We start from the raw sequence: 26,202 nt of genomic DNA on the forward strand, positions 1-26,202 counted from the left end.
ACCTGGGAGCTCTCTGCAGTTGCAGGGTGTGCAGACTTAAGAGGGTCCTCACATGGACAGCAGGTACAAGCCCCTGTCAGAACCCAAGGGCTATTGTGCCCACCACACATGTGAGGAAGATTCCAGTAAGATTGTGAAGTCTCCTCAGTTTGGCCTGTGTTCCAGGGACAGTTTGCATCTCCCTTCAGAGAATAGCAGAGTTTTCTCAAGGACCTCTCAGAAGTCAGGGCTGTGGTTATGAAATAGCTGTATATACTTGAATTTAAAAGGAACAGCAAAGAATGGATATTTAAAAAGAACATAAAAGAGTAAGTGAAACCCTGTAATTTTAGGCATTGTGCCTCAATGCCAGTTATTAAAGCTTATTGCTCATTAGCCTCAGGAAAAAATGTCAGTAGGAGGGCAGCTTGCAAGGCTGAGCTCTATGCTTTATGTTTTGCCTCTTATGGTTGCTCAAAACTACCTGAAGTTTCCAGGCCAAGGTTGTTTCTATACCAGCAGTGTCACTGCCTGGTTCTGTGCTGGGTCTGCAGGAGAACAGATGCCAAGCTGGGCCCTGCTTGGAGGCTTGTGTTCCTGCTGCACAGCCACCCCATAGGAAGCTGAGGTTCAGATGGGAGCTCAGTGCTGCATTTTGTCCCAACAGCAGCCCCCTGATGGCACCAGGGGGGCATCCATCACCCCACCTGCAGAGGTATGAGTTGCAGGTGCTGGAGTTGTTGATCATTTTGTCAACAAAACAAATAGCCCCACAGGAGCAGATCTGTCCCTTCATCTTTTCTTTGGAGGTGGTTACGCAAGGTGCAGCTTCTTTCTAGGAATAATTTTCCTTTCTTATAGTTCTCTCATTCCTGAGGAGTGCAGGGGCTGTAGAGGTGAGGCTGTTTTGATGAGGACTACATGAGCTGGTTTATAATATATTTAGTATTGTGCTATGTTCAGTCTTGCCTAGAAAGTAAGGGATGATTGTAGAAAGAAGATGGTAATATTTCATAGCAAGATTAATTCTGGTATTTTGAGGGTTTGCATAGGAAGAGGAGACTGCTGTGAAATAAAATGTGAGTGTAGCTGTGATAAAGGGACATTTACCCTGGTGTAGGGGTATCTCCTTGGTGTAGTTTCTTGCCACAAGCCCACCACCCAGATGCTACTTTTTGAGTAGCTGTGTTGTTCCAAGGTGCCACTGTCCAAACACACTCCCAGCTTGTTGCTCCCTATGTGCTGCTCCTCTGTGGGCACTCACTGTCCTGTCCAAGCACAAGGTGCTTGGGAGCTGCTTGTCCTGTGGTGTGAGTGGAAAAGGTGCCATGGCTGTACTGTGGGCAGGGATTTGTGATCCTGGAGGTCTGCAGAGGTGCTATGTGCTGCAGTCCAGTTGTCCAGCATCCCAAGTGGCATCTGGTCCTGCAGCTTCCAGTCAATGAAGCCCGTGGGATCAGTTAACTGAACTGCAGGTAAATGGTGTCAAGAGCAACATGGCATTTCCTTGAACATGAGAGATGCTGTTCTTGGTTTTTGTGCTGGTGGAGCCTGGGGAGTCCTGCCAGCTACAGGGAATGCTTCCTTTTCTGTAGACTTCCCATCAGCAGTGATTCTGCTGGGGAAGCCTGCACTGGGAAGGTACCTGGAGGAGATTTGGATGTGCTCATGAGGCTGCTTCTGGGTTTTTTTTGGAAGGGGAGAGAGCTTTCGTTTTGCATGTTAAAATAACACTTGTTTTATTTACTACCTTGGAGCGTCCTAAAATACAGTACCTGCCAGAGTGAGCAATTGAATCGTAAGTGAGAGAATACCCCCACTTCTTCACCATGGCCTTGGAGCTTGACCTGTGAAGCCAAGCTGAGCTGCCCCAGGCATTTCAAAGAGCCCCACTGTATAACTGTATTGTTAAGGGAATGTTCAAGTGATCATGCAACCAATTGTCATATGACCCAGGTTTTGTTTAAAATTCAGTCTTGCTTATCACTCTTGTAAAGCCATAAGCCTTGATGTGTGGCCTTGGTCTAAAGTAGGTCCTGGTTGACTAATCTAAGTTACTTGGGAAGTTCTATAAGAATTATCAGTGAAACAATGCCTTCTGGAAGAGAAGCCCTTCCTTGTTGAGCAGTGACATAGCTCCCTGGTTTTAAACCCCATCATCTTTTATACTTGGGCGCACTGCTAAGCCTCGTAATTAGTTAAATCTGCTCCTGTAATCACAAGCTCTCCACACACTCCACTGCGCTGTGACGGATTCTGAGATTTACGTGATTAACTTGGCGGAGGCAGTGGGTGGCTAATTGGATAAGCTTTAATCTTCACACCACCAAAATGAAACGTGGTAAGATCAGAGGAAGTAGGAAGTTGTGCTGTGTTGTGTGGGAAGGTAGTTACCAAACATGTCAAAAAGATTATTGTAACGAGCAGACCAGTTGTCATGACCCGGCCTACAAGAATAGGGCAGATTATTGGGGGGAGGGAGAGAGTGAGCAGTGCAAATTATTTCAAATTTGCTTGCCTGGCCTTTTTTTTCTTTTCTTAACAGGCAGAAATAGTTGTGCTCTTTTTAGGGAGCCAAGAGCTTTATGTTCCATTTGATTTATTTAAGTAATTTTGAAGGATGTTGTTAACCTGAGATTTTGTGTGCTTGCTGATTGAAGAGTGGTTGGACAGTGGAACAGGCTGCCCAGGAAGGCGGTGGAGTCACCATCCCTAGAAGTGTTTAAAAGAAATTTAGATGTGGTGCTCAGGGACATGATTTAAGCACTGAAGGGGTAGATTAGGTTATGGTTGGTGGATTTAAGTTATGGTTGGACTTGATGATCTTCAAGGTCCCTTCCAACCCAGATGATTCTGTGATTCTATGAACTGCTGAACTGGGTGGACTGTAAAGATCTTTGCATCTTCAGAAGTGCCTGGTTTCTGTTGCATTTAGGTTTGTGAACCTGGTAGCAGTCGTAAGACTAGAAAATATATGTGTCTTTAATCCAAAATATGTGTGTCTTTAATGCCCCAAGGCAGTAAAGAAAGCTGAGTGGTGTTAAAAATGCATTTCAGGGATGCGGATCTTTGGCTGTTTGAGCCTGATTTTATACCTTGATTAAATACATGTACATTTTATTGAGGTGCAGAGGACTGGAGTAGAGAAGGATCCCAGCTCCTTGGTTTGGGGTGTTGGCCAGCTGGCTGCTGGCACAGTGGGACAATCTGGACTCCAGTGATGTTCCAGCATCACCAGAGTGGTTATGTGAGATGTTGGGATTTACAATAATCATAGAACTGTAGAATCCCAGACTGGTTTGGGTTGGAAGGGACCTTAAAGACCATCCAGTTCCAAGTCCCCTGCATGGGCAGGGACACCTCCCACCAGCCCAGGTTGCTCAGATCCCCATCCAACCTGCCCTTCAACACTGCCAGGGATGGGGCAGCCACAGCTTCTCTGGGCAACCTGGGCCAGGGTCTCAACAGCCTCAGAGTGAAGAATTTCCTCCTAATCTAATTCTCCCCTCCTCAAGTTTTAAGCCATTAGCCGTTGCCCTCTAGCAAAAATACTTTTTTTTTTTTTTTTTTTTGCTTTGACAAATTCATTGCCTTGAGATGAAGTTGAATGAATATGTTAAAATTTCAAGTGAAAAGTTGAGAGTTCTCCAGTGTAACTGGGTGTGGGTGTGACACGAGTCGTGCTGTGCATTCTGCACAGACCAGGGCGTCTGTTCCCGTGCAGTACGGGTGCTCCAAAGCTCACGTGGCAGAGATTAATTATTTTTCAGCAGTGTTGATTCATCTTACTGCCAGGAGGTGTCTCCCGTTCACCGCAATTCCTCAAGGAACTCCTAGACACAAGTTCTGGATTTTGCTTGAATTACCTTTGCTGGGAAACTTCGGTCACTGCAGAGCTGGAGCTGAGCCCCGGATCCACGGGGTGTCCGCGGATACTTCTGCAGTTATAACTTCTTTGGAGACAGGGTTTTGACCACAAGGTTATTTTGAGCATACATATGTACATGTCACACAGGATTTCACACAGAAAAGGGGCCAGGACTTGATTTAAAAAATAACAAAAACCAACAAAACCATAATTAAAGAAACACGATCAAACAAAAAACCACAAACAAACATAAAAACAAAACCACAAACAAACAAAAAAAAGCCCAAACCCCAAAAACTCAATTAAAAAAAAAAAAAGTCTTAGAGTAATTAAAACATTTTGAGAATTTTCAAGGTCCTAAAAATTGTGTTCTTGTTTTGCTGGTGGAAGTGCTTTGGGGAAGAACAGGGCAAAGGTGAAAATGAGAATAAAACATGGAGTTTAAAAAAAGCAAAAGCAGGAGGCAAAGCCTCTTCCTCCTGTACTGCTGTTGAGGCAGAGATCTGCTGATGGGCTTTTGCCCCAAATGTGCGTTGCAGTTTTGGGTTGCAGTTGCTCGTGTCAGCTCATGTTTTTCTTGTAGGAGAAACCAATGAGAAGCTGAAAGGCAGAAACCAGAAATGTGGTACTGAGAAAAATATAAGTGCCATTTCATTTTACTTCTTGAATTTATGTGTCCTGGCCATGAAAAACTTGTTTTCTGTTGTAACCAGGGAAGTGTCTCCAATGTGAACGACCTCAACTCATAATTCTTTTAAAAGAAAACCCCTAACTTGATGACTCTGTCATTTAAGAGTGTGTGTGCCTGGTTTCTTGTTAATGGTGATGCCAGACTAGGAAACGAAAGAGAGCAACTGTGCAACTTCCATCTACAGTTTTTGAAATGCAGAAATAGCTCCCTGTTAGGTTTGGTCAGAATTGCAGGAAATGGATAGTTTCATCTGATTTGCATCTGTATGAACGTGTTGATCTTGTTACAGTTGGATGGTTTCTGTACCTCAGCGCTTTCATAACAAATGTATGAATAATGTGTGTATTCCCAGAAACTCTGTTCTTTTGGTGGCAGTTCTGAATGCAGTGTGTTACATGTGCAAACAATATTTAATATGAATATATTATACAATATATGGGATACATTTCATCATGTGGCTTAATCGTTCACTGCAAAATTAATTCTTTGCCTGTTTTACCACTTCCAGACAGTGAAGCCTGTGAAACGTCTTTGTTGTTGGAGGTTGTCAGACTCTTCTTGGCTAATTTCTTGAAAGATTGCAGAGAATCACTTGGAGTGCAACAACTATGTTACACTTCTTGTCTTCTTCAGCCAGCCTTGCAAATTGTACAATGAATGGGTTTTGTGGTGAAAATTATTTACTGAAGTTATTTTCAGATCCAGCCTGATGACGGGAGGGGTCAAACAAGGTGTAACCAACCCATGGCTCTTGGAAGAATCTGAGGAAACCAGAGGACTTGGCTTTGACGAGCTCAGGCAGCAGCAGCGAAGGATCATAGAAGGTACAAGAGTCTTTCTGTTTGCTCTGAGCATTGCTAGGACTCTGAGAGGAGCCCTTATTAGAAAGTCAGTACAGTGACTGTGCTGAAGTTTTATTACCTGGAAATGTCAAACGTAATAGTTCCAGGTGGTTGTTTTCTGTATTTGCAGGGGCAGTGTTGTCCTTGCAGTGTTCTTAACTGGAAGTATGTTCTTAAATAAAATTTTCAAAGACCCTAGGGAGCATCCCTGATGCTGACCATAGTCAACCATAGTCATAGTCTTAGTTTGCAGTGGAGATCTCTTGGATTGCTCTGAGGACAGTGATATTACTGCCATACTTCAGGCTGGGAGATGTTAGGTGTCTTCTTGAGTTGGAACAAGGCAAGAACTAACTGTTCTAAAACGGGCCATTAGATTTTTTTCCGTCAGCATCCGTAAGGAATCTCTTGAGTTTGGAAGTGTTGGAAAATCTCAGGCTGAGGCCATCAGGTGGTTAATGAGATAATTTCTATGCAATTAAAATATTAGAGGTGATCAAATGGACTCAGTCTTCAGATAAGGTTCCCCCTCAGTCGGCCTGTGAAACAACATTTAGGTCTACAGTTGAGGAAAATGGCACGGGCTCTGGATGCTCCAGAAGAAACCTCAAGCTCAGTTTTTGATTACACCATGCCTTGGGCAACTGGAGGAATTATGGGGGAGCAGATCTTCAGCCTCTTGGAGAGAAGGGATTCTGGTCATCCTAGACAAGCTTTGGCTTCAGGACAGCAGACAGCTGGCAGGTTTGTTCTGAGCAACATCACTGCTTTGCCATTTGTCAGACCACTGATAGTCCAGCCTCCAGTGTCTTATGTTCTGCTTCTTGACACCTTTGGGCAAGAAGAGCTGCACGTTTTGGTTAAATTGCTTACAAAGGACCACGTGGCATCTGCAAACTGGAATAGCAGAGGTGATGTGGTTCTTGTTGAAGGAGTGTCTTATGGGGGCACATCAAACTGCAGCTGCCCCTTCTGTCCCAGGCTCTCTCCCATGTGCTCTGTGTCCTCTTGCAGTTTGAAAAATCTGTTGGAATTCTTTAGTGTTTGCATCACCTGTTTGTCTTCTGTTAATCTTAAAAGTTTCTTGGAAAATTTAAAAAGGCTAATCAGGGATCTGTGTGTGCCAGAAAATCTCCTGCATTTATGATTGAGTAACAGCTGAATGTTGAATACTTGGATTTTATTTTTTTGGGGGGACCCTCAGCTAAATATCCCAGCCAGAGCAGACAAATTAATTACCCATTATTGACATTATTTGAAGAGTGCTGTTGCCATAAGGATTCGTTTTCATGTTGTTGATGTATTTTTCTTAATACGTTTTAACTCTTTAAGCACAGAGATCTTTTTTCTTCACTTCTTCATCTTCTATGGAACACAGCCTGGCATATCAGTCATTTTTAACATGATTTTATTTCTTTTTCTGGTGCAGAGCAAGATGCTGGACTTGATGCTCTTTCTTCAATCATATCCCGGCAAAAGCAAATGGGGCAGGAAATTGGGAATGAGCTGGATGAACAGAATGGTAAGAACAAGAGACTCATTTTGCCTCGTTTTTATGCAAGACTGTGATTTCCTTTCTTCACTCCTCATACAACTGCCCTGCTTTTTATGTAGAAAGTATTAAGACACTACTGTAAAGCTTTATGTACAAACAATGACTGCAGATTCTATCTGTTCACGACCTGATTGTTTTATTGTGTTTCACTACACACCCTGTTGTGCCTGTACAATGTATAACACTTGGTATGTTTTTATGAAGCCTGCCTTTTGAAAGAAAAGATTGGTGATTCTTTGTATGAAATAGAAGATTAATTTGGTACTTGATCTTTTGCATTTTTCAGTTTTGTGTTGGTTTTTCTGGTAAGCTCTTGTGTGTTGCTGGGTCTCACTTGAGCATTCTTATTCTGTCTTTCCTTATTAATTAAATGGAAAAGTCTTGAGCCAGTGATTAAAGGAGAAGCCTTATATTGTTTGCTGCAAATGATTAGGATTTTTAAGGTTTCATGGCATTGAATGCAGGATCAAATTAAGTGCAATATTGAACTAGAAGAGTACCTATTTTCTTTAAATGAACCAGTATCCAAATGGTTGAATTGCTCTCTGGTTAAATATGCTTTGTTACTCACTTAATTGTTTGCATGACATAAACTGTCCCTAGGAGAGCAGATTCTCCAGCCTTTCTGACTTTTTCATTTCTTACATTATGGTAATAGTTCAATTAGAGCCTTGGAACCCTGCCAGCTTTCTCCCTTGCACAAAGGCTTCTGCCATATGGTTTATCCTTGGGTTGTGTTGTACTTAACCACTGAGAAGGTAAATGCCCTTTACGCTTAAATGGGCATCTTCCTGCCCCCCCGTGTTTTTCTCTGCTCAGAGTGAGGGGGTTCCCATCTTAACAATCATGTAACATGAAGCACTACCTGGGAGCTCCCTTCCTACTGGGAGTAGGGGAGAGGAGGGCCTTGCACACATGGCTAAGTCCAGGTGGGATGTGAGATGTCTAGAACATGTCTTGTTTATTAATCTTGAGGTTGTTAAGAAATGGTTTGCTCAGCTGGGAGAAACTGTGCTTAGTGGTCTTGTCATATTTTGATCCTCTGTCTCATGTGAGTAAAGACATTTTCAATTAGAAATCTTGGTTTCATAAGTTTCTTCTATTAACTGTTGTTTAAAAAGTCATATTAATTGCTTTTTTTTGCTCTAAATAGAAAACAGGTGGGAAGCATGAGCATGTTTACTCATTCTCTGTGAAACTTTGGTTCCTCATCAGGAAAATACATGATCAGAGTCTCATTTCTCTCTGTAGGGGAAGGTTCCCTAGTCCTTATGTTTTCAGGACCCTTAAGGTAATGTGTATTGTACCATCTCATTTCCGCATGATTGTGCCAGACTTTTTCTTGCAGCAAAGCCTTGAAACATCTGTGAAATTGGGAATGCACTTAACCTTCTTTTTTACAAATTGTGCAAATAATGCCAGTTTTGTTTGACTTGCTTGTCTTACAGGTAGTTACAAAGCCCAGAGCAAAATTCCTAATGTTCTCATGTTCTCTTTTTTGAGCTACAAGGCAGCTCTTCCTCAAAAGATGGAAACTCAGAGTAAGAAGTGGTGAGGACTGCCTGTACTGTCTGTGGGCCAGATCCTGGGGGAAGAGAAAATGTAGAGTTGCTTCTGATTCTCACTGGCCCAGAATCATGAGAATAAAACCTGCCAGCTGTGGAGAATGTGTCATGTGTAGATCTTTAAGCAGCCTGAAAGAGGTGGGAAGTAGTGTGACTCGTAGAGGTGGAGGACCAGGTCACTCAGCCATTGGCTTCCTCACTGCTGAGCAAGTGGAACTCCCTTGTTTTCTCTGACTTTATGCAGTCCTTTTTGTGTGTGTGAGTGTGGGTGATATGGTTGGGTGTTGAGTTGCCACTTGGCACGTTGGAAAAGCTGAAATCCGTACCAGTGTTTTCCAGTGGCTGCTTTCCTTCTGCACATCTTATTTTATGCCCTGTGCTTAAAAACCTGCAGACTTTCCTCGGGCGCTCTGCCCATCTCATGTCATTGTGACATGGTCAGGATGATGAGGATAACTGCCCTGTAATTTCTCCTCATTGGATTCTCTCTCCTTCCTAGTGCTGAGTGATAATGGCATTGTCTGCATTGTGGGGAAGTTTGTCTTCATTAAGTACTGCATCAATATTTCTTTTTAGCTGAGTAAAGTTTTCCAACAAATTGCTGGTTTCTGTGGGCAGCTGGACTTACACTTCCCTCACTTGCTTTGGACATTCCCACCTTCTGCAGCTGATGAAATGCCTTTAGCTTTTTCTGGCATTATGATAAAATATATGGCTTAATTCAAAAGTAGCTGGTAGTATCTGATAGTTAATGAAACTGACTTTAGGGATCTGGGGAGCTGTACTTATTTTCCAGACAATCTGTTGTTCAGACCTGCTTTTTCCCTTCCCTGGCAGCTCCAGCTCTCCCTTCAGCTGAGGAATTTGCACTTCCCAGCTCTTGGAGGTGGCTGGAGGCATTTTCCCTGACATGCCAGTTGGTGTAGCTGTGCATTTGCAGATGCACAAGTATTGGAGGCATCACAATTAGGTATGCAAAGTTTACTTCTCCAGCGGACTTGGTATGTGTAAATTCTTTTGTGTTTGTTAAATGACTGAAAGATGGTTAAACTTTGCTTTTAGGAGGGTGGTTACTTGGCAGTATCTATTTTTACTCCTCTGGTGGGCTGACAAGCAGGGCTGAAGAGCAAGGTTTGATATTTGTAAGGGGACGTCCTGCACACTGACCTGGCTGTGGTAGAGTGCTGAGCTCTCCAGAAGAATAAGTCCTTCTCCTGGGACAGGAGCCTTGTGGGGCTCCAGATCCCTGCAGCACCCAAGGAGCTTTTAGCCCATCCCTCTGAGGTTCTTCTGTGATCAGCAGATACCAGCAGGGACTGCTCAGGTGTGGTCCCTCCAGCCTGCCTGACACCTCCACCTCAGGACAGGACATGACATATTCCAGAAAAGCTCCTTTTTCTCCACCAGTGGTAACTTGAGCAGACTGGGCTGGAGGGGACTGACTAGCAGACATCTGTCCTGAGTAGAAGATAGAATCCCAGACTGGTTTGGGTTGGAACAGGCCTTAAAGATCATCTCGTTCCAGCACCCTGCATGGGCAGGGACACCTCCCACCAGCCCAAGCTGCTCCAAGCCCCATCCAACCTGCCCTTCAACACTGCCAGGGATGGAGCAGCCAGAGCTTCCCTGGGCAACCTGGGCCAGTGTCTCACCACCCTCACACTAAGTAATTTCCTTCTCATGTCCAACCTAAATCCCCCCCTCTTCCAGTTTTAATCCATTCCCCCTTGTTCTCTCACTGCAAGCCTTGTCCAGGGTTCCTCCCCAGCTTTCCTGCAGCCCCTTCAGGCACTGGAAGGTGCTCTAAAGTCTCCCTGGAGCCTTCTCTTCTCCAGACTGAACACCCCAACTCTCTCAGCCTGTCTCCAGAGCAGAGCTGCTCCAGCCCTTGGATCATCTCTGTGGCCTCCTCTGGACTCTCTCCAAGAGCTCCATGTCCTTGCAATGTTGCGGGTTCCCATCTTTTGATTTCATTGTGATGCATCCAAGTTTTAATTGGAGTCTCATGTAGTTTTTTACTCAGATTCTCAGTATAGCTCTGGCCTTGAGGTTTTATGGCTCTGCTTGAAGCTTGTTGTCCTTCTCAAACCTCATGAGTGTAGTAGTTTGCACTGATGAGCAAAGTAGAAGCAGGTTACCAGGAGACATTGTTTTTGCCAGCCTCAGGAGTCTGCTAGCACTGGGAGAGATGTAGGATTAGCAAAAGAATTTTCCCATCATTAATTCCAAATTTGGCCCCAGAAAGCTTTCTGTAATCCTTTCATCTATTAAAAAAAAAACAACAAAAAACCAAAAAACCCCACAAAAACCAAAAAACAACCCCCCAAAAAAACTAAAGAAAGAAAATAGTGTAAATGGCCCCTCAGGTGTGGTCCCTCCAGCCTGCCTGACACCTCCACCTCAGGACAGGACATGACATATTCCAGAAAAGCTCCTTTTTCTCCACCAGTGGTAACTTGAGCAGACTGGGCTGGAGGGGACTGACTAGCAGACATCTGTCCTGAGTAGAAGATAGAATCCCAGACTGGTTTGGGTTGGAACAGGCCTTAAAGATCATCTCGTTCCAGCACCCTGCATGGGCAGGGACACCTCCCACCAGCCCAAGCTGCTCCAAGCCCCATCCAACCTGCCCTTCAACACTGCCAGGGATGGAGCAGCCAGAGCTTCCCTGGGCAACCTGGGCCAGTGTCTCACCACCCTCACACTAAGTAATTTCCTTCTCATGTCCAACCTAAATCCCCCCCTCTTCCAGTTTTAATCCATTCCCCCTTGTTCTCTCACTGCAAGCCTTGTCCAGGGTTCCTCCCCAGCTTTCCTGCAGCCCCTTCAGGCACTGGAAGGTGCTCTAAAGTCTCCCTGGAGCCTTCTCTTCTCCAGACTGAACACCCCAACTCTCTCAGCCTGTCTCCAGAGCAGAGCTGCTCCAGCCCTTGGATCATCTCTGTGGCCTCCTCTGGACTCTCTCCAAGAGCTCCATGTCCTTGCAATGTTGCGGGTTCCCATCTTTTGATTTCATTGTGATGCATCCAAGTTTTAATTGGAGTCTCATGTAGTTTTTTACTCAGATTCTCAGTATAGCTCTGGCCTTGAGGTTTTATGGCTCTGCTTGAAGCTTGTTGTCCTTCTCAAACCTCTTGAGTGTAGTAGTTTGCACTGATGAGCAAAGTAGAAGCAGGTTACCAGGAGACATTGTTTTTGCCAGCCTCAGGAGTCTGCTAGCACTGGGAGAGATGTAGGATTAGCAAAAGAATTTTCCCATCATTAATTCCAAATTTGGCCCCAGAAAGCTTTCTGTAATCCTTTCATCTATTAAAAAAAAAACAACAAAAAACCAAAAAACCCCACAAAAACCAAAAAACAACCCCCCAAAAAAACTAAAGAAAGAAAATAGTGTAAATGGCCCCTGGCCCTGTTGGTGAGGCAATCTCATCTAGTGCAATAATTCTGGAAGAATGCTTTCAGAAATTGTGAATGCTATTAGTTTTACCCTGATAGAGATGTTGTCTTCTCATTGTGACAGGCTTGCATGAGAACAGTACTCTGGGTTGGATGGCAAATATTGGTAGCTTGCAACATTTGCAGTGTTTGGCATTTTTCCCACATTGCTCCCATTGGTCTGTGCCATGGAGGGTGGATTCTTTTGCTTCTGGCGCCTATAAAATCTCTGTCAGAGCATAAATATGTTCAGAACTGGGTAAGCTGCAAAACCAGACCAGTGTTTACATCCTGCCACTGCTCAAGTGAATGTTGAGTGAATATGCAGGATTTTCTTAACCAAAATGATTCAGTTTAAGTAAACAGTCTGTGATAATGATACTTTAATTACATGGTTATGTAACATTTTTAATTTCTTGTCAAAGTCAAAATTCTAAAACCCACCAAGGATTGAAGGATTATCTTTAATTATTTTTTTATGTTTTATTTTTTTGTAGCTTTGCAAAATAAGGGTTGCTGTGTTACCTCTGCTCATAGTGGGTGGCCCACAAGCCCCCAAGGTGGACTCAGCCCTTTGGTACCAGTTCTGTGGTGAAAGCCTGAGGCTTGCCTAGTACACAATTGTTGCTAACCTGCCATGGTGTCATCAAAATGCAACTTAGAGACTCCACCTGAGACTGCAGCCCTGTTCTAGCTGATGCTCTCTATCCACATAGAGAAGTGTTCTTATGAAATCAGAGTGAGTGAAAGTGCTTTTGATGATGCAGAGACTTGCTGCAAGCAGCATCAGGATTTGTAGTGCAGCAGGGCCTTCCAGTGCCTGAAGGGGCTCCAGGAAAGCTGGGGAGGGACAAGGGCAGGGAGTGAGAGGACAAGGGAGGGTGGATTAAAACTGGAAGAGGGGAGATTTAAGTTGGACATTAAGAAGAAATTTGTGAAGGTGGTGAGACACTGGCCCAGGTTGCTCAGAGAAGCTGTGGCTGCTCCATCCCTGGCAGTGTTGAAGGGCAGGTTGGATGGGGCTCTGAGCAACCTGGGCTGGTGGGAGGTGTCCCTGCCCATGTAGGGGGCTTGGTACTGGATGATCTTTAAGGTCCCTTCCAACCCAAATGATTCTATGATCTCTTCTAGGGCAGTGTTCAGTCAGAATCTCATTGCTTCTGGTGCAGACAGCCCAGCCAATATATGTACAGTAAAATGCTTATCCGAAAGATTATTTTACATGGCTATTTCATAATCAAAAAGAAACCCTGAAGTCGTTTCACATTTCTGTTTATGAAGACCACTTTTGCTATAGCACAAACTAATTAGCATTGTGTACAGAGAATGTATGAGTTATGAGACAGAAAGCAATGGGGCTGTGGATATATTACCTCATTGTTAGGATTAGTTTATAAATAAGACATGATTCAGGATTAAATTTTAGTTTTAAAAAAATGTTTGTTGTCTTGTCTAAACAATATATATTTTCATCATATAGAGTTATGAGCCTACACTGCTTGGGCCCCCTCCTGAGTTGGCTCAAGTCCTCTGGTCTCTGGGATTGAAGGTGTTCAGCATTCCCTGAGAAAGGCTGAGCACCAGTAGGTTCAGATTTTCTAAAAACTTCTACATGAGCAATGTAGAAGAGCAGCATATGCTTTTAATATTCAGCTGCAAAATGGCCATCCATAACCTGACTGACCTCCTCCTATGCAGAAGGACTTTTTATTTTGCTTCCTGTACTTATTGTAAGATATAGAAACATCTCCAGTTCTATTAGGGAAGGGTTCTGTCTTTATTGTGTGCTTTTTGATTGTTAACCCTTCTTAGGAGAAAACACCCATGCTAAAATGTTGCTTTTTGTCATCAGCCTTCTAAATATGAACACTCCTAGGTTTGGGAATGCCAAAATTGATGTTAGATGTCACTTCTTTCATGTATTTCTAGGCTTAAAACAATTGCACAGTGGTTTCTGCTGGTCCTGCTTCGTTTTGTGCATAGGACTCCATCTCTTCTGGGGTTGTAGGAGCATACGTGGTGACAGCATCTTTGTAAGGTCTCTGCCTTGTTTCTTCCAGATGTAGGAAAATGTTTAGTGAGTAAGGCAGGGTTGTAAGAGGTTTTTGTGGCAGCAGCAACTAAATGTTATTTTAGAGCATACAACTCTCTCTGCTCTTTCCTAGGAGCTCCGTGTGATGGTGGTTAACCCATCTTAAGCAAGGCTTTTCAAAAGCAGTTCCCTTCTGTGCATCTGACTTGGCATCCTAGGGTCTGGTTTGCAGAGGTTTGGAGTGTTGGCATTTCATAGGAACAGGTTCTCTGGGTGTAATGAATCTGGAGTGGGTTGGGTTACAAGGGACCTTTAAGGATTATCTAGTCTGTCCCCTGTGAAGGGGAATACAGAATCATAGAATAGTTTAGGTTGGCAAAAACCTTTAAGATCGTGGAGTCCAAGCAGTTCTAGCACTGCCAAGTCCAGCACTAAACCATGGCCCTGAAATAAATGAAAACGTATGAAATACTGTTTGAAAGGATAAAGTTTGGTTTATATGTGGCTTCTTAAAGAGGTTCAAACCCTCTTTTACTCAACATTCAAAGTAGACTCTAATTATTAATTTCCTTATTTTTTCCTTCTGCCTTGGGGATGACAGTGTTCCATGTCCCAAGGGAGCTGTCAAAATCAAAATACACTCATACTTACTGTCAGGAGGGCCATGGTTGGGATGTCTGGGGGGAAGCTTTCAGCTCCTCAGAGCAGAACTGCAGTGTTGTGCATAAGGAATGCAGCCTGTGCTGGATGATAAGGATAAAACAAAATATTCTGTATCTGTCAGGGAAGTAAGCCCTGCCTGTGGTCCCTGCTGAAGGAGCTGTGCTCTGAAAACTGAAGTCACACTGAGTTTGCATTGGATTGAAAGATGTATCTACACAAAATAGTGTTATTTATAGCATTTCCCAACCTTTCAAGTATATGACTTTGCTGCTTTGGTGTTTCCAGTGTTTGTTTATCTGTGAAATTTCCTGGTGCTCTTAAAAAAACCCCAAAAACCCCAAACAACCTGAAAAAAAACATGGAATCTGCTGCAATGTGGATCTGACTCCAGGCCTGGGTTAGCAGCCAGATGAGAACATGGGGACTTCTGCAATGTGGGCTGACAGGGTAATTTTACCGGTGTTGGTTGATGTGGGGCAGCATGAGAGGTGTGAGGTGTCCTGCACATGGGCTTCACGGGCAGCTGCTGACAGCAGAGGGAAGAATAAGGCATAAGCATCTCTGTGCTCCCTCTCAGGCTCTGGTGGGATGAGTTTCTAGCAGTCAAACTCTGCTGGAAGAACTGTGATACAGCAAAATGTTTGTAGTATTGATGACAGGTCTGCAGTGGCTCTCACGTAAGTCCTTGTTAGGAGTCAGTTGTATCACGAGTTTGGATTGTGGAAGAGCTTCATGAGTAGAGGAGCAGAATTAGGGGTTATGTTGACTTAATGGCTTTGATGCTGTCTCATGAGGCTTTCTTATAACCAGTCTATGGAAGCATGGGTTCAAATGAGCAATCTTAAATAGATGGGGTGTTGATTGGCTAATTATACTCAGAAATGAAGAAGTGGCCATTCAGAGTTGGAAGCAGGTCTGTCAGATTCTGTTCAGCATTGATGTTAAGGACATGGATGATGAAGGACTACATAGGAGGAAGCAAACTGTGTAATCCAGAGGTGGGAAAGATTGCAACTGCATTGGCAGCCATGCCAGACCTCCTCCATAGAGTCTTGAGAATTACTCCTTTGTGAGGTTTTAATTACATGGAAGATGATTATAGTGTAAAAGATCAACTCGCAAACATGAACTAATAGTATAGTATTGTGGAAAAGGCTCTGTAAAAGCCAGTGTTGGCTGGGGAATATGTGACCCTTCATGATGCTTTGCACTGAGGAGGGGACAGCATTCAGGTTGAGCCAGAACTCTTCCAAGGTAACATGGTCCAGGGGAGAGGGCCCAGAGGGTCAGCAGAAGTGTGACCTCACAGTGAGGTGTGGTGGAAGATGGGCTGCTGGGATAGCCCAGTGTAAAGAAGGGAAGGCTGAGATGGTAACACTTATTGAAGAAGAAACAAGCTGGTTTGAGGGGAGAGGGAAAAGGCTTTTGGTAATAGGACTGAGTTGAGTTCAAAAGGAGGCGGAAGACCCTTCCAACAGCAGTGAAGTGGCCTGTGTCATGAGATTGGGAAGTTCCTGTTTTGAGATGTCTTTAAGAACGTGTATTGTTCCTGACAGCTTGAGCTGGGTTTAGAGCAGGACGTGGACTAGACAACTTATTTTCTATTGTGACCTTCTCTAGCTCTTTCTTTTCCATCTCTTCTACAACTTGGCTTCCTTCAGACTCCTCATTCTGCTGCTATTATTGAGTTGGTTTTTAATCTCCCTTTCTGAATGTCTAATCCTCACTTTTGAAACTGCTCATCAGTATTCCAGCTTTCTTGCTCAACTAGTTCCCCTTCTGGGTCCCTTTCCATCTCCCTTTAACTTCTGTGTCTTAATGTGAACGCAATGGGGTATTGTAGCTCCTGAGGCCAGTGGAGAGTCTTAACGTGGAAAAACCAGCATTGTTCTGAAGTGGCCGAGATCTTTTGGCTGCAACTTTAATATTTTAGTTTTTAAAAAAGTCATCTGGAAGCAGACATCCAATCTTGAATCTTGAGCCTGAGTCGTTTAAGTGTTTAATAATTTTAAACAAGTGAAAATAGGCCCTTCTCATGGGGAGCAACAAACAGCCTTAATAGTAGGTCATGCTGCTGAGCCTCTGTGTGCATTTTTGTTATGGTCTGTGTACACATAATACTGGGAGATTAAGCTTTTTCTTGCAATATTTTTTCACAGCTTGATGCAGAGCTTACAGAAACAGATAAACCATCAAGGCTGGATGAGGATAAACGGGTTGCACTTCTGAAATCTGCCCAAGCTCCCCGGTGCTCACACTTCCACACAATGAGTCTGTCTGGCCTCTTGGCACCGTTAGCATTTTTCCTTGAATAGTTCAAGCCGTAAAGTAACTGCTCAACATTTGTCTTCTCAATTATGTGGATTTTTCCACAGTTAGTCAATCCCTACCTCACCCACATGGCAGTGGGGAGGGGGGAAGCTGTCTTCCTTCATCTGTCTTCATGGTGATCAGAAATGCTGGAGAAATTACTGCTGAGGAAGAATGAGTTTCTAACTTCTTTTAAGCCTTTTAGGATTTCTCAGTAAGAATTATGATCTTGTAACATCTTGTTTTTTAAGTCTCTTCCTTAGGTTTTCTAGCAGGGCTAATGGAGAGCTCTGGTTAGGGATATAAGCCCTATCTGTTAGCAAAAGAGTTCTTTTTCCCATCTGCTTCTTCAGCTGTTTGATTTAAACTGTTTAAAAAGAAAACAAAACCTGGCTGTAATTGTAGATGTTTCAACACTGATTTTTTTCAGAGTTAATTTCACTTTTCCCCGTGTTCAAAAATCTCAAATTGAGACCACAGAAAGGGGATTTATTTTCCTAGCTTGCTTTCCTCCTTTCTTAGGGTGGCTGTCTGTCATGCATTGTAAAGAAGCAGAAGGCACAAGCCCAGTTTGTTCTCTTTTACAGCCCCTTTTTGGTGAATCAGGTAACCTGTGTGTGAGCAACTGAAGTTCTACATCCTGACCTTACAGTTGCTGCTTGCAGAAAAGAAAGGCTGGAAATCAGTTGTGTGCACAGCAGTCTTTGTTAGAATATCTAGGGAAGTGTTGTGGGAGTTTCTGTATAATTTTATTTACCCTCACAGATAATATATATTATGTATAGTATTATATCTGGCTTATTCTCCTCAAGTACCAATCCTCTGATTTTTGTCTGAATGAGGGAAGGCTTGAATTCCGTGTTAGAGACAAGGTCCCAGACCCTTGTTCTCTCTCTCCCTGTGTACTGGTGTTCAGTGTGAACGGGATGTGTAGTCTTCAGCATTTTCAGATGATGACATATCACTGTCTCTGGGCAATACTTGATTCTCAGATCACTAAGCACCACTTAGGCTAAAAATAATGTTTCATTTTAAAATATTTGCTATTTGTGGCAATGAAATACAGCTTGAGAGTTTGCCCTTTAGAAGACACTGACTTTAATGCTTCTTTCCCTTCCCCTATTCAAAAAAAATTTTTTTGGAGAATTTACAGGGGAGGAGAATAGGTGAGTGCTCTGTCCTGCATCACTGAGTAACTTGCCTGCCTGAGCATTGTTGGGAAGAAGGTGATATTGAGGCTTAAAAGAGAGGCATGCTTGGTAGGAGCTATATGCTCTTGCGTCATAGTGATTCCAGTGAGTGGGCTGTTGGATGCTTAATAGGCTTTTAATAGATTTCCCAGAATACTCGCAGGGTTGAAACCTGAACAATTACAACACAAAAGAGAATAAGAAACCCATGTTTCTGGGCACGTTGTTGTTGTGAGGTATTACTGGAATCTGAAGAGTGCTTTGAACTGGATTTACTCGCCACCAAGCAGGTTGGTGAGCACCTTCTTGCAGATTCTCCTGGTTTTCTCATTACCTCTGAGTGTGCTTCCATCTCATAACATCATAGAATGGTTTGGGTTGGAAGGGACCTTAAAGATCATCCAGTTCCAAACCCCTCTGCATGGGCAGGGACACTTTACTCTAGACCATGTTACTCCAAGCCCCATCCAGCCTGCCCTTGAACAGTTCCAGGGATGGGGCTTCCTCAACTTTCCTGGGCAACCTGCTCTCCCAGCAAAGAACTTTCTTCTAATGTCCAAGCTAACTCTTCCTCTTCCTAGTCCATTACCCCTAGTCCTCTTGCTATGAGCCCATGTAAAAAGCCCCTCTCCAGCTTTACTGGAGCCCCTTCAGGCAGGTGCTCTAACGTCTCCCCAGAGCCTTCTTTTATCCAGGCTGAACACCCCAACTCTCTCAGCCTGTCTTCAGAGCAGAGCTGCTCCAGCCCTCTAATCGTCTTTGTGGCCTCTTCTTGACTGTCTCCAGGAGCTCCATGTTCTTCTTGTGGTGGAGGCTCCAGAACTGGACACAGTACTGTCGAGTCTCTCCTGTTCTCCTGGACACTGAGTAGGATGTACTGCTTCCCCAGTGCTGATGAAGAATCCTCTGGTGATGGTGTCTTCTTGTGCTCAAAATCACTGGTGCTGACATCTGGTGCCCACCACAACTCAAATTGTCAAGCAGCTTTTGTTGATTCCGAAGACATTGGGAACCCTTTATAGGTGAGGCACTACAGGCAGATTTGTCTGGCAATTTTTAGGTGTTGGATGCTGAGTTTTTAAGTGCCAGAGTTTCGCCTCTAGGGCTGGTGGGAACTGGGCCTTTACTGAGGGATTTTAGCCTCTTCTGTGTTACACCTTTTTCTTTAGTGCTGGGTAGGTAACGTGTGGAAGGGAGTTAGGATACAGTGGTTGTGGAGTTGAGGGATAGAGCAAAGTAGACTGTAAATTACCAGAACTCAGGTTTTGAGTTGGAGTTGGGTAGAGATCAGGACAACCCTTCCTGTAGCCTCGGCTGATTGTGCTCACTCTCTCTGAGCTTGGATGGGTGCAGTGGTGAAGCTGATACCATCTATGCCCAGTGGTGTGGGGGAAAATCCCTTCCCAACTGGTGCTGAGGCTGCTTCAGCCCCCCTGTCTTACTGAGCTGTCCTGGAACATCGATCTGCCTGTGGCATCTGTCATGGTCATTGGTCAGCAGGCAGTTCCAGTTTTGTGCTGATCTCTACTGCAATAAATAGGTGTAACATATGGAATTGCTTTAGTAACTTGCTTCCTTCAGAACCAGACGATGAGAGGCAACATCTTTCAGTGCTCTGACCACAGCAGGAACAGAAAGCAGGATAGAACTGGTTGCTCAACGTGCCTGCATGCCCATGGTTCTTTCCTGTGCAGGATTTAAATGGGAAATGTGACTTTCTTGTTTAAATGCTGCTTAGATATCTGTAAAATCTGTTGTTAAATTCCACCTGGAAATGGCAGGTATGCCTGAAAAATGGCAGGTCTGGCTATGCTCAGACATGTAAGTTGGCCCCGCAGGTCCCTGCTGGTGGGATGAGCTGTGTGCGCTCATCCCACCAGATGAAAGCAGAAAAAAGAGTGTGGGGAACAGTTGCTTGCTCAAAGGTCTCTTTCAGTCACAGAGGTAATTAATGTGACATAGCTGTGGGATGCTTTTCAAATGCTGAAGTTGATACCTGAAAGTATCCTGAGATCACTAAAAACAGACAAAATAATTGTACTATAATTATTGTTACTCCAAATAAAAAATAATAAAGTAACTCCCTTGCAGGCTGGGGAGGAATAAATCTTATGAGCACAATCTGTGTGTAACCTGTGGAGAGTCCTTGCTTGCTTACTAGTTTTGCTTATTCATTTATGTTGGAGGATTTTTGCCTGGTATTCAAGGGAGAATGTTCATCTGTACCAACTTTCACCTGGAATAAACCTCTCCTGATTGAACCAGAGCAGAGGGTCTGTGCCTAATTCGCTACAATAACCTGGTTTATGTTTTTTTAACTGGTGATGTATTAAAATGTGTTTTGTCCCTATGCATCCCAAAATAAATAGACTGATAGAGGTATTTCTCTTATTTGTGCCATGTATTGTGAAAAATAGTCTATCTCACCTGACCTTGGGGTGTGGATGAGATGTTTGTTGTGCCCAGTGAACTGCTTTTGTTGTTAGATATCAAGAACTAGTCTGAATAATCTTCTAGGATTGCAGTAGTACATGTCTTGGGCATGGAAGCAGACATGATTCATCTTTACTCTTTTGTAAGAAACACTTCAGCATGAATGGAGTTGAAATAAATAAATTGAACTCAAGTCACTGTCCAGTAGGTCTTCTTTATTGACAACCTTGGGGCAGCACTGGGGATTCTCCACTGTAAGTGCTCCAACGAGTTAGCAAAACACAGAACAGGTCTTGGGCATGGAAGCAGACATGATTCCTCTTTACTCTTTGTAAGAAACACTTTAGCATGAAGGGAGTAAATCACATACTTGAAAAAAGATCCTGTAATATGAACCGCCCAGCATCAAAGTGCTGGGGCACTATCAGATGTGTCTTTTGGCTGTGTACTTTGCATTGTTCTGAAAGAACTCTAGTGTGTTTGATCTCAAAGTTTTGTTAGAAATCTTCTCATAGAACCAAGTTTCAATGAAAAATGCTGGTTTGAGTCCAGAATCTTTAGTCTGAAACATCTGGGCCTGATGGCTTTTTTCCAAGCTTGGGGTAGGAATTCAAGGGGATACCTTTGGTGTGATAAAGTGATGAGTTTGGCAGCAGGATAGCAAGGCCACGGGGTTCCCAGTTCTGAACCAGGGTGCTCAATGGATTGACTAGGGGACGAGAGGCTCCAGGTTTCCCCATGGCTGCTAGGCTGACCCTGCTGCATCTGTCTCCCCTTGATGTCAGCAGAAATGCTGAAAGGAGTATTGGTCTCAAATACTGCCAGAGACTCTCGCAGGTTGGGTTTGGTTTACTTTGGGCAGACCCCATGTAAAAATGTGGTAACATTTCACAGAATCACAGAATGTTAGGGGTTGGAAGGGACCTCTGAAGATCATTGAGTCCAACCCCCCTGCCAGAGCAGGTCCTGCTAGGGCAGGTCACTCAGAAAGACATCCAGACAGGTCTTGAAAGTCTCCAGAGAAGGAGACTCCACAGCCTCTCTGGGCAGCCTGTCCTGGGGCTCTGCCACCCTCACAGTAAATAAGTTCTTCCTCATGTTGAGGTGGAACTTCCTGGGCTCCAGTTTGAATCCATTGCCCCTTGTCCTGTCACAGGGCACAAGTGACAAGAGGTTGTCCCTGCCTTCTTGCCCCCCAGCCTCATGTATTGATAGACATTCATTAGCTCACCCTCAGTCTTCTCCTCTCTAGACTGAACAGCCCCAGGTCCCTCAGCCCTTCCTCATCAGACAGATGCTCTCTAGCAGATCACCTCCTAAACTGTACTACTGCATTTTGTTGTTATTTCCCAGGTGCAGGGCTCTGCATTTGCACTTGTTGAACCAGAAATTTGGCATAAGCTCCCTGAATATTTTTTTTCTTGTGTAGCTCTGACCTTTGTGTTTCTAGTGCCCTGTTAAAACTAGAGAAAGCAGTGACACAGGACAACCAGGTATCATTGATAAAGTTAGCCCAGTCTTGGGGTTAGTCCCCAGATGCAGATGGCCAAAGCACTGGGGAGAGACAATCAGTGTCTGTTTCCTCCCTTTGCAAATATTTCAGAGCAAAGTTACTTTTGAGGCTGGAAAGAACGTTTCTGTGTCCTGCTGGTTGGTTGTCACAGGCTTGCTTCTTTCTTTTTTTTCTCCCTTGTGAGAGAATTGTAGTGTGAAGAATGATTTTGGTGAAGAAACTTGGGAATTATTTCTTTTAGTATGTCAAAAATGTTCTCATTGCTTTTGTATTGCAGAGGTCTAGTGTCTCTGCTGGTAGCACACATATGTAGTGCTGGAGAGGACTGATGTTGGGCTCTGAAATGGTCCCTGGCTTTAGGAGAAATCCATCACCTGGCTGAGCTCTGAAATCTCCTTGGAGATGCTCTAATGCAGACCTGTTCATTTCTCTGCTTCAATTTCTCCAGCAAATGTTTCCCTGAGTGAGTTTTACCTTGGGCTTGCAGGGATAAGTAGAACTTTGCCTTCTCCGTGAGTTCAGAGGCTGGGGTGGTGTGGTCGATAGAAAGCAGGAGATGCCTATTAAAAAAAATCAGCAGGAGCAACCTGTGAGCCAGGATGGTATGACAGGGAAGGATCATTCCAGTCAGGGAGTCCAGGACAGTGCCCCAAGCATGCTGAGGGACTGGGGTGGAACCTCTTAATTTTAGTGTTCTTTGCCTCTTGAACTTGTGCATTCCACTGGGACATCTTACTGGTGTAGCTCTGTCACCTGCTGTTATTTTGGAGTATCCACATTGTCCCTATCCCTGTGTTGGAACAAGCTGCCCAAGGTGTTGTTGGAGGCACCATCCCTGGAGATGTTAAAAAAAGGGATAGACATGATGTTTCATAAGACAGGTTAGGGGTTGTAGGGTGGATGGTTTGACTTGAATGATCTTCAAGGTCTTTTCCAGCCTTGACGATTCTGTGTTACCCAGTTGCTGTGTAACAGGAGTGGGTGTTACTGTAATTGGGTTCTCAGCCAATGTTTGTAGATAATGTGAGGGTTTGCCAAAGAAAATTAGTAGTGTGAATTGAACTCTAAAGTGGCCTTCCAAAACATGGTATTTTAAATGAATAGAAAATCAGATAAACAGGGAGGAAAGCTTCCTCCTGGTCAAGCTTAGGACATAGATTGCTTTTTATGGAATAGTTCCCATTATAACTATTTTCATTTGGAAATTATTATTGGGACGGAGCTGTCTCAGAACACCAGCCTGTGGACAGAGAGAGGAGACTGTAGAACAGTACACATTCATGTGATCAAAGAGTTTGTGAGAGTTTGGGCTGGATCACTGGTGCATCTGTGTGATACCTGAGGTTAATGCTAACCAGTTGGGTACTTCCCACTGTTTTATGGTACTTCACTAATCATAGGGAATTGTAGTGGTGCTTAAACTTGAATAGAGCCCATTTAACTTTAAGTGCAGTACTTTCCACTAGTTAAGCTGTTGTGACTTGACTTTTTATGGAGAAACTAATTTGATGCTTTGTTACAATAGGAACTATAATAGTTTTGGTTATGGGTAATGTGGGTGGTGTGTTTTCAATGAAAGGCAAATTGTTTTCCTAGTTGGGAGACCACAGGACTTAAAGAAAGGTCTGAGGGTTTGTATGTAAAATCGATGGATTCCTCCTATTTTGTTACAGGGCTTCACCCTCATTGGCTGGTGCCAAATACTCGATGATGTTGAGCATGGAGGAAATAGAAAAGCACTGATACATGATGCTGGTACACAGAGGCTCTTCACATCTGTTTATTGTGATAACTAAAAATTACTTTTAGTAAATGACTCTTAGTAACCTCCTGTTCTTCCCAAGTTCATTGTCATTCTGGGGATGTGTCGAATCCCTCTCCTCCAGTCCTATTCTCTGCATTCTGAAATCTGTTTGCAAAGTTGCCATGTGCTGGACCTGAACTAGAGATATCAGGTTTAACCTCATCATTGGTTTTCCATACTGAGCTCTACATTCTTCCCCCCAGGGCAGGCCAGGAGATTGTAGGGTCCTAACTCAGCATCCATGTGTTGAAATCCAAGTCTGCTGAGGTGAGATGTGGCAGGACTGAGATGAGGTGGGTGGCTGTAAGATGTATGGTAAGAAAGGTGATGTTGAATCTTGGCTGGTGGCAAGAGGCAGCTTGCTGAGACTTGTAGCACAGCACATCACCTGTTGGGCTTGCTGTGCCTCGGGATGCTGCTGACAGAAAGTAAGCTCATTTTCCTCACCACGGAGCCACTTGTGTGATGGGGCACCAAGAACCCTTAATCACTCACAGGGAAGCAGAGCTGAAGGTCTCAGGATGCTCTTGTTCACAGGTGCTGTCTTTGGTCCCCTCTTCTGGGGTCTCCAGCTTTCTCTGAGGAAGCAGCTACTGGGTGCTGTATCTTCCTTTGTATTTTCCAAGAAGTATTATTAGGGATGCTGGGGGGAGAATGTGAGGAGCCATGGCAGTTCAGGCTTCTCTTACCCTTTTTCATCTCATTTTGTGAATGTTTTTACTTCCTAGTTATGTTCTGAGTTTTTAACAGTGGTGGGATTAGCTACAGCATCAGAGTCCCAAGCGCGGTGGTGCTGCTTCTGGCCCTGAACAGCTACTGACCTCTGAATTCTGCTCACTGCAGCTGTGCTGCTGGGCAAGACCATAACCAGCCTTGGAGAATTTGGGGTCAGTTTTTATAGTGCTACATCACCTTCTCACCTGGAAGGCCGTTTTAAAAACCAGAGGGTAAATGAGTGACACTAATATCCGAGCTGGGGACTAATTTCATCTTCCCTCAACACTTGAAAGAGATTTTATCTTTCAGGCAAGGAGCTGGAGAAGGGAAACCAAGGTATTTAGTCAATTTTTGCACTGACCCATGTCAACATCTTGTGATCTGTCTCCCCACATTGCAGTTAGGGGTTGAAAAGACACGTTTTTGTTCCACTTCCTTACACAAGGTAACTCTAAAATGGAAATAAACCCCAAATCTGCTGTAAGCTTCCTATCCAGCTCTGTATCAAACTGGAATTCATGTTTGAAGAGAATGGCGAGAGAGGTGTTTTTAAGGGGTGGAATGTTGTACCCCTTGGAAGCAAACATAAATCAAAAACATAATAAAGCTATTTTAAAGGAAATCTTACTGCTTTATTACAAACATAAGGCAAATTTCGCACTCCTCTCTGAGTAGTCACAGTGCAGCTGGGCTGGCATAACAATTTCAAGGCTGAGGGTTCTCCATATAATAGGCTGTCCTTGTAGGCAAAGTCATGTGTCAGCCCATTAGAAACTCAAATTATCCATTCTTCAAAGGACTGTACTAGTTTCCTGCTTGCAGCAGGATGTAAGTCCTCGCCCAGGCTCAGATGAGAGTTTCTCAACTTTCCTGTCTTCTCTTGCTCTTATTGTGGTGCTCAGGGTCAGTGACAGCCAAGAGCTGTTCTGAGCAGCTGTGTCTCTGTGCTTTTATTTTGAGAGTAGTAACTGTTCCTCTGTCCCTGGAAGACAAAGAACATTAACAGAGGGAGGGAAAAACCTTCTAAAGACAGTGTGTGCCAGACTTGCTGCACTTCACACTGTTTTAAGCTTGGTAAGAAGCTGGAGTAGATTTTTTTTTTTTATGATATAAGGGGTTGGAAGGGACCTCTGAAGATCATCAAGTCCAACCCCCCTGCTGCAGCAGGAACACCTGGAACAGATCATAAAGGAATACATCTGGATGGGTCTTGAAAGTCTCTATAAAAGAAGACTCCACAACCTCTCTGGGCAGCCTGTCCCAGGGCTCCATCACCCTCACAGGAAAGAAGTTTCTCCTCATGTTGAGATGGAACTTCCTGTGTTGGCACTTGGCACCACTGAACGGACACTGGCCCATTCTTGACACTCACCCTGCATTGGACTCTTCCCAGCACATCCCTGTCCCTTTTGAACTGGGAAGCCCAGAACTGGTCACAACACTCCAGATGTGGTCTTACTAGGGCAGAGTAGAGGGGGAGGAGAACCTCCCTTGACCTGCTGGCCACACTGTTCTTCATGCATCCCAAGATACCATTGGCTGTCTTGCCCACAAGGGCACTTTGCTGCCCCATGGATAACTTGTTGTCCATCAGGATCCCAAGGT

General features: G+C 44.0%; 1 protein-coding gene across 1 annotated transcript in view; it reads left to right on the forward strand.

Moving 5' to 3' along the window:
- The window catches only part of STX8 (syntaxin 8), an 82,251-nt gene that overhangs the window by 18,661 nt on the left and 37,388 nt on the right, over nucleotides 1-26,202 (forward strand). The window contains exons 5-6 of the mRNA XM_010008269.1: nucleotides 5,238-5,362; nucleotides 6,810-6,902. Coding sequence (XP_010006571.1) covers nucleotides 5,238-5,362; nucleotides 6,810-6,902 — 218 coding nt within the window. The remainder of the gene's footprint in view (nucleotides 1-5,237; nucleotides 5,363-6,809; nucleotides 6,903-26,202) is intronic.

Source organism: Chaetura pelagica, unplaced genomic scaffold (genome assembly GCF_000747805.2).
Source record: "Chaetura pelagica isolate M959 unplaced genomic scaffold, ChaPel_1.0 scaffold471, whole genome shotgun sequence".
Lineage (NCBI taxonomy): Eukaryota > Metazoa > Chordata > Aves > Apodiformes > Apodidae > Chaetura > Chaetura pelagica.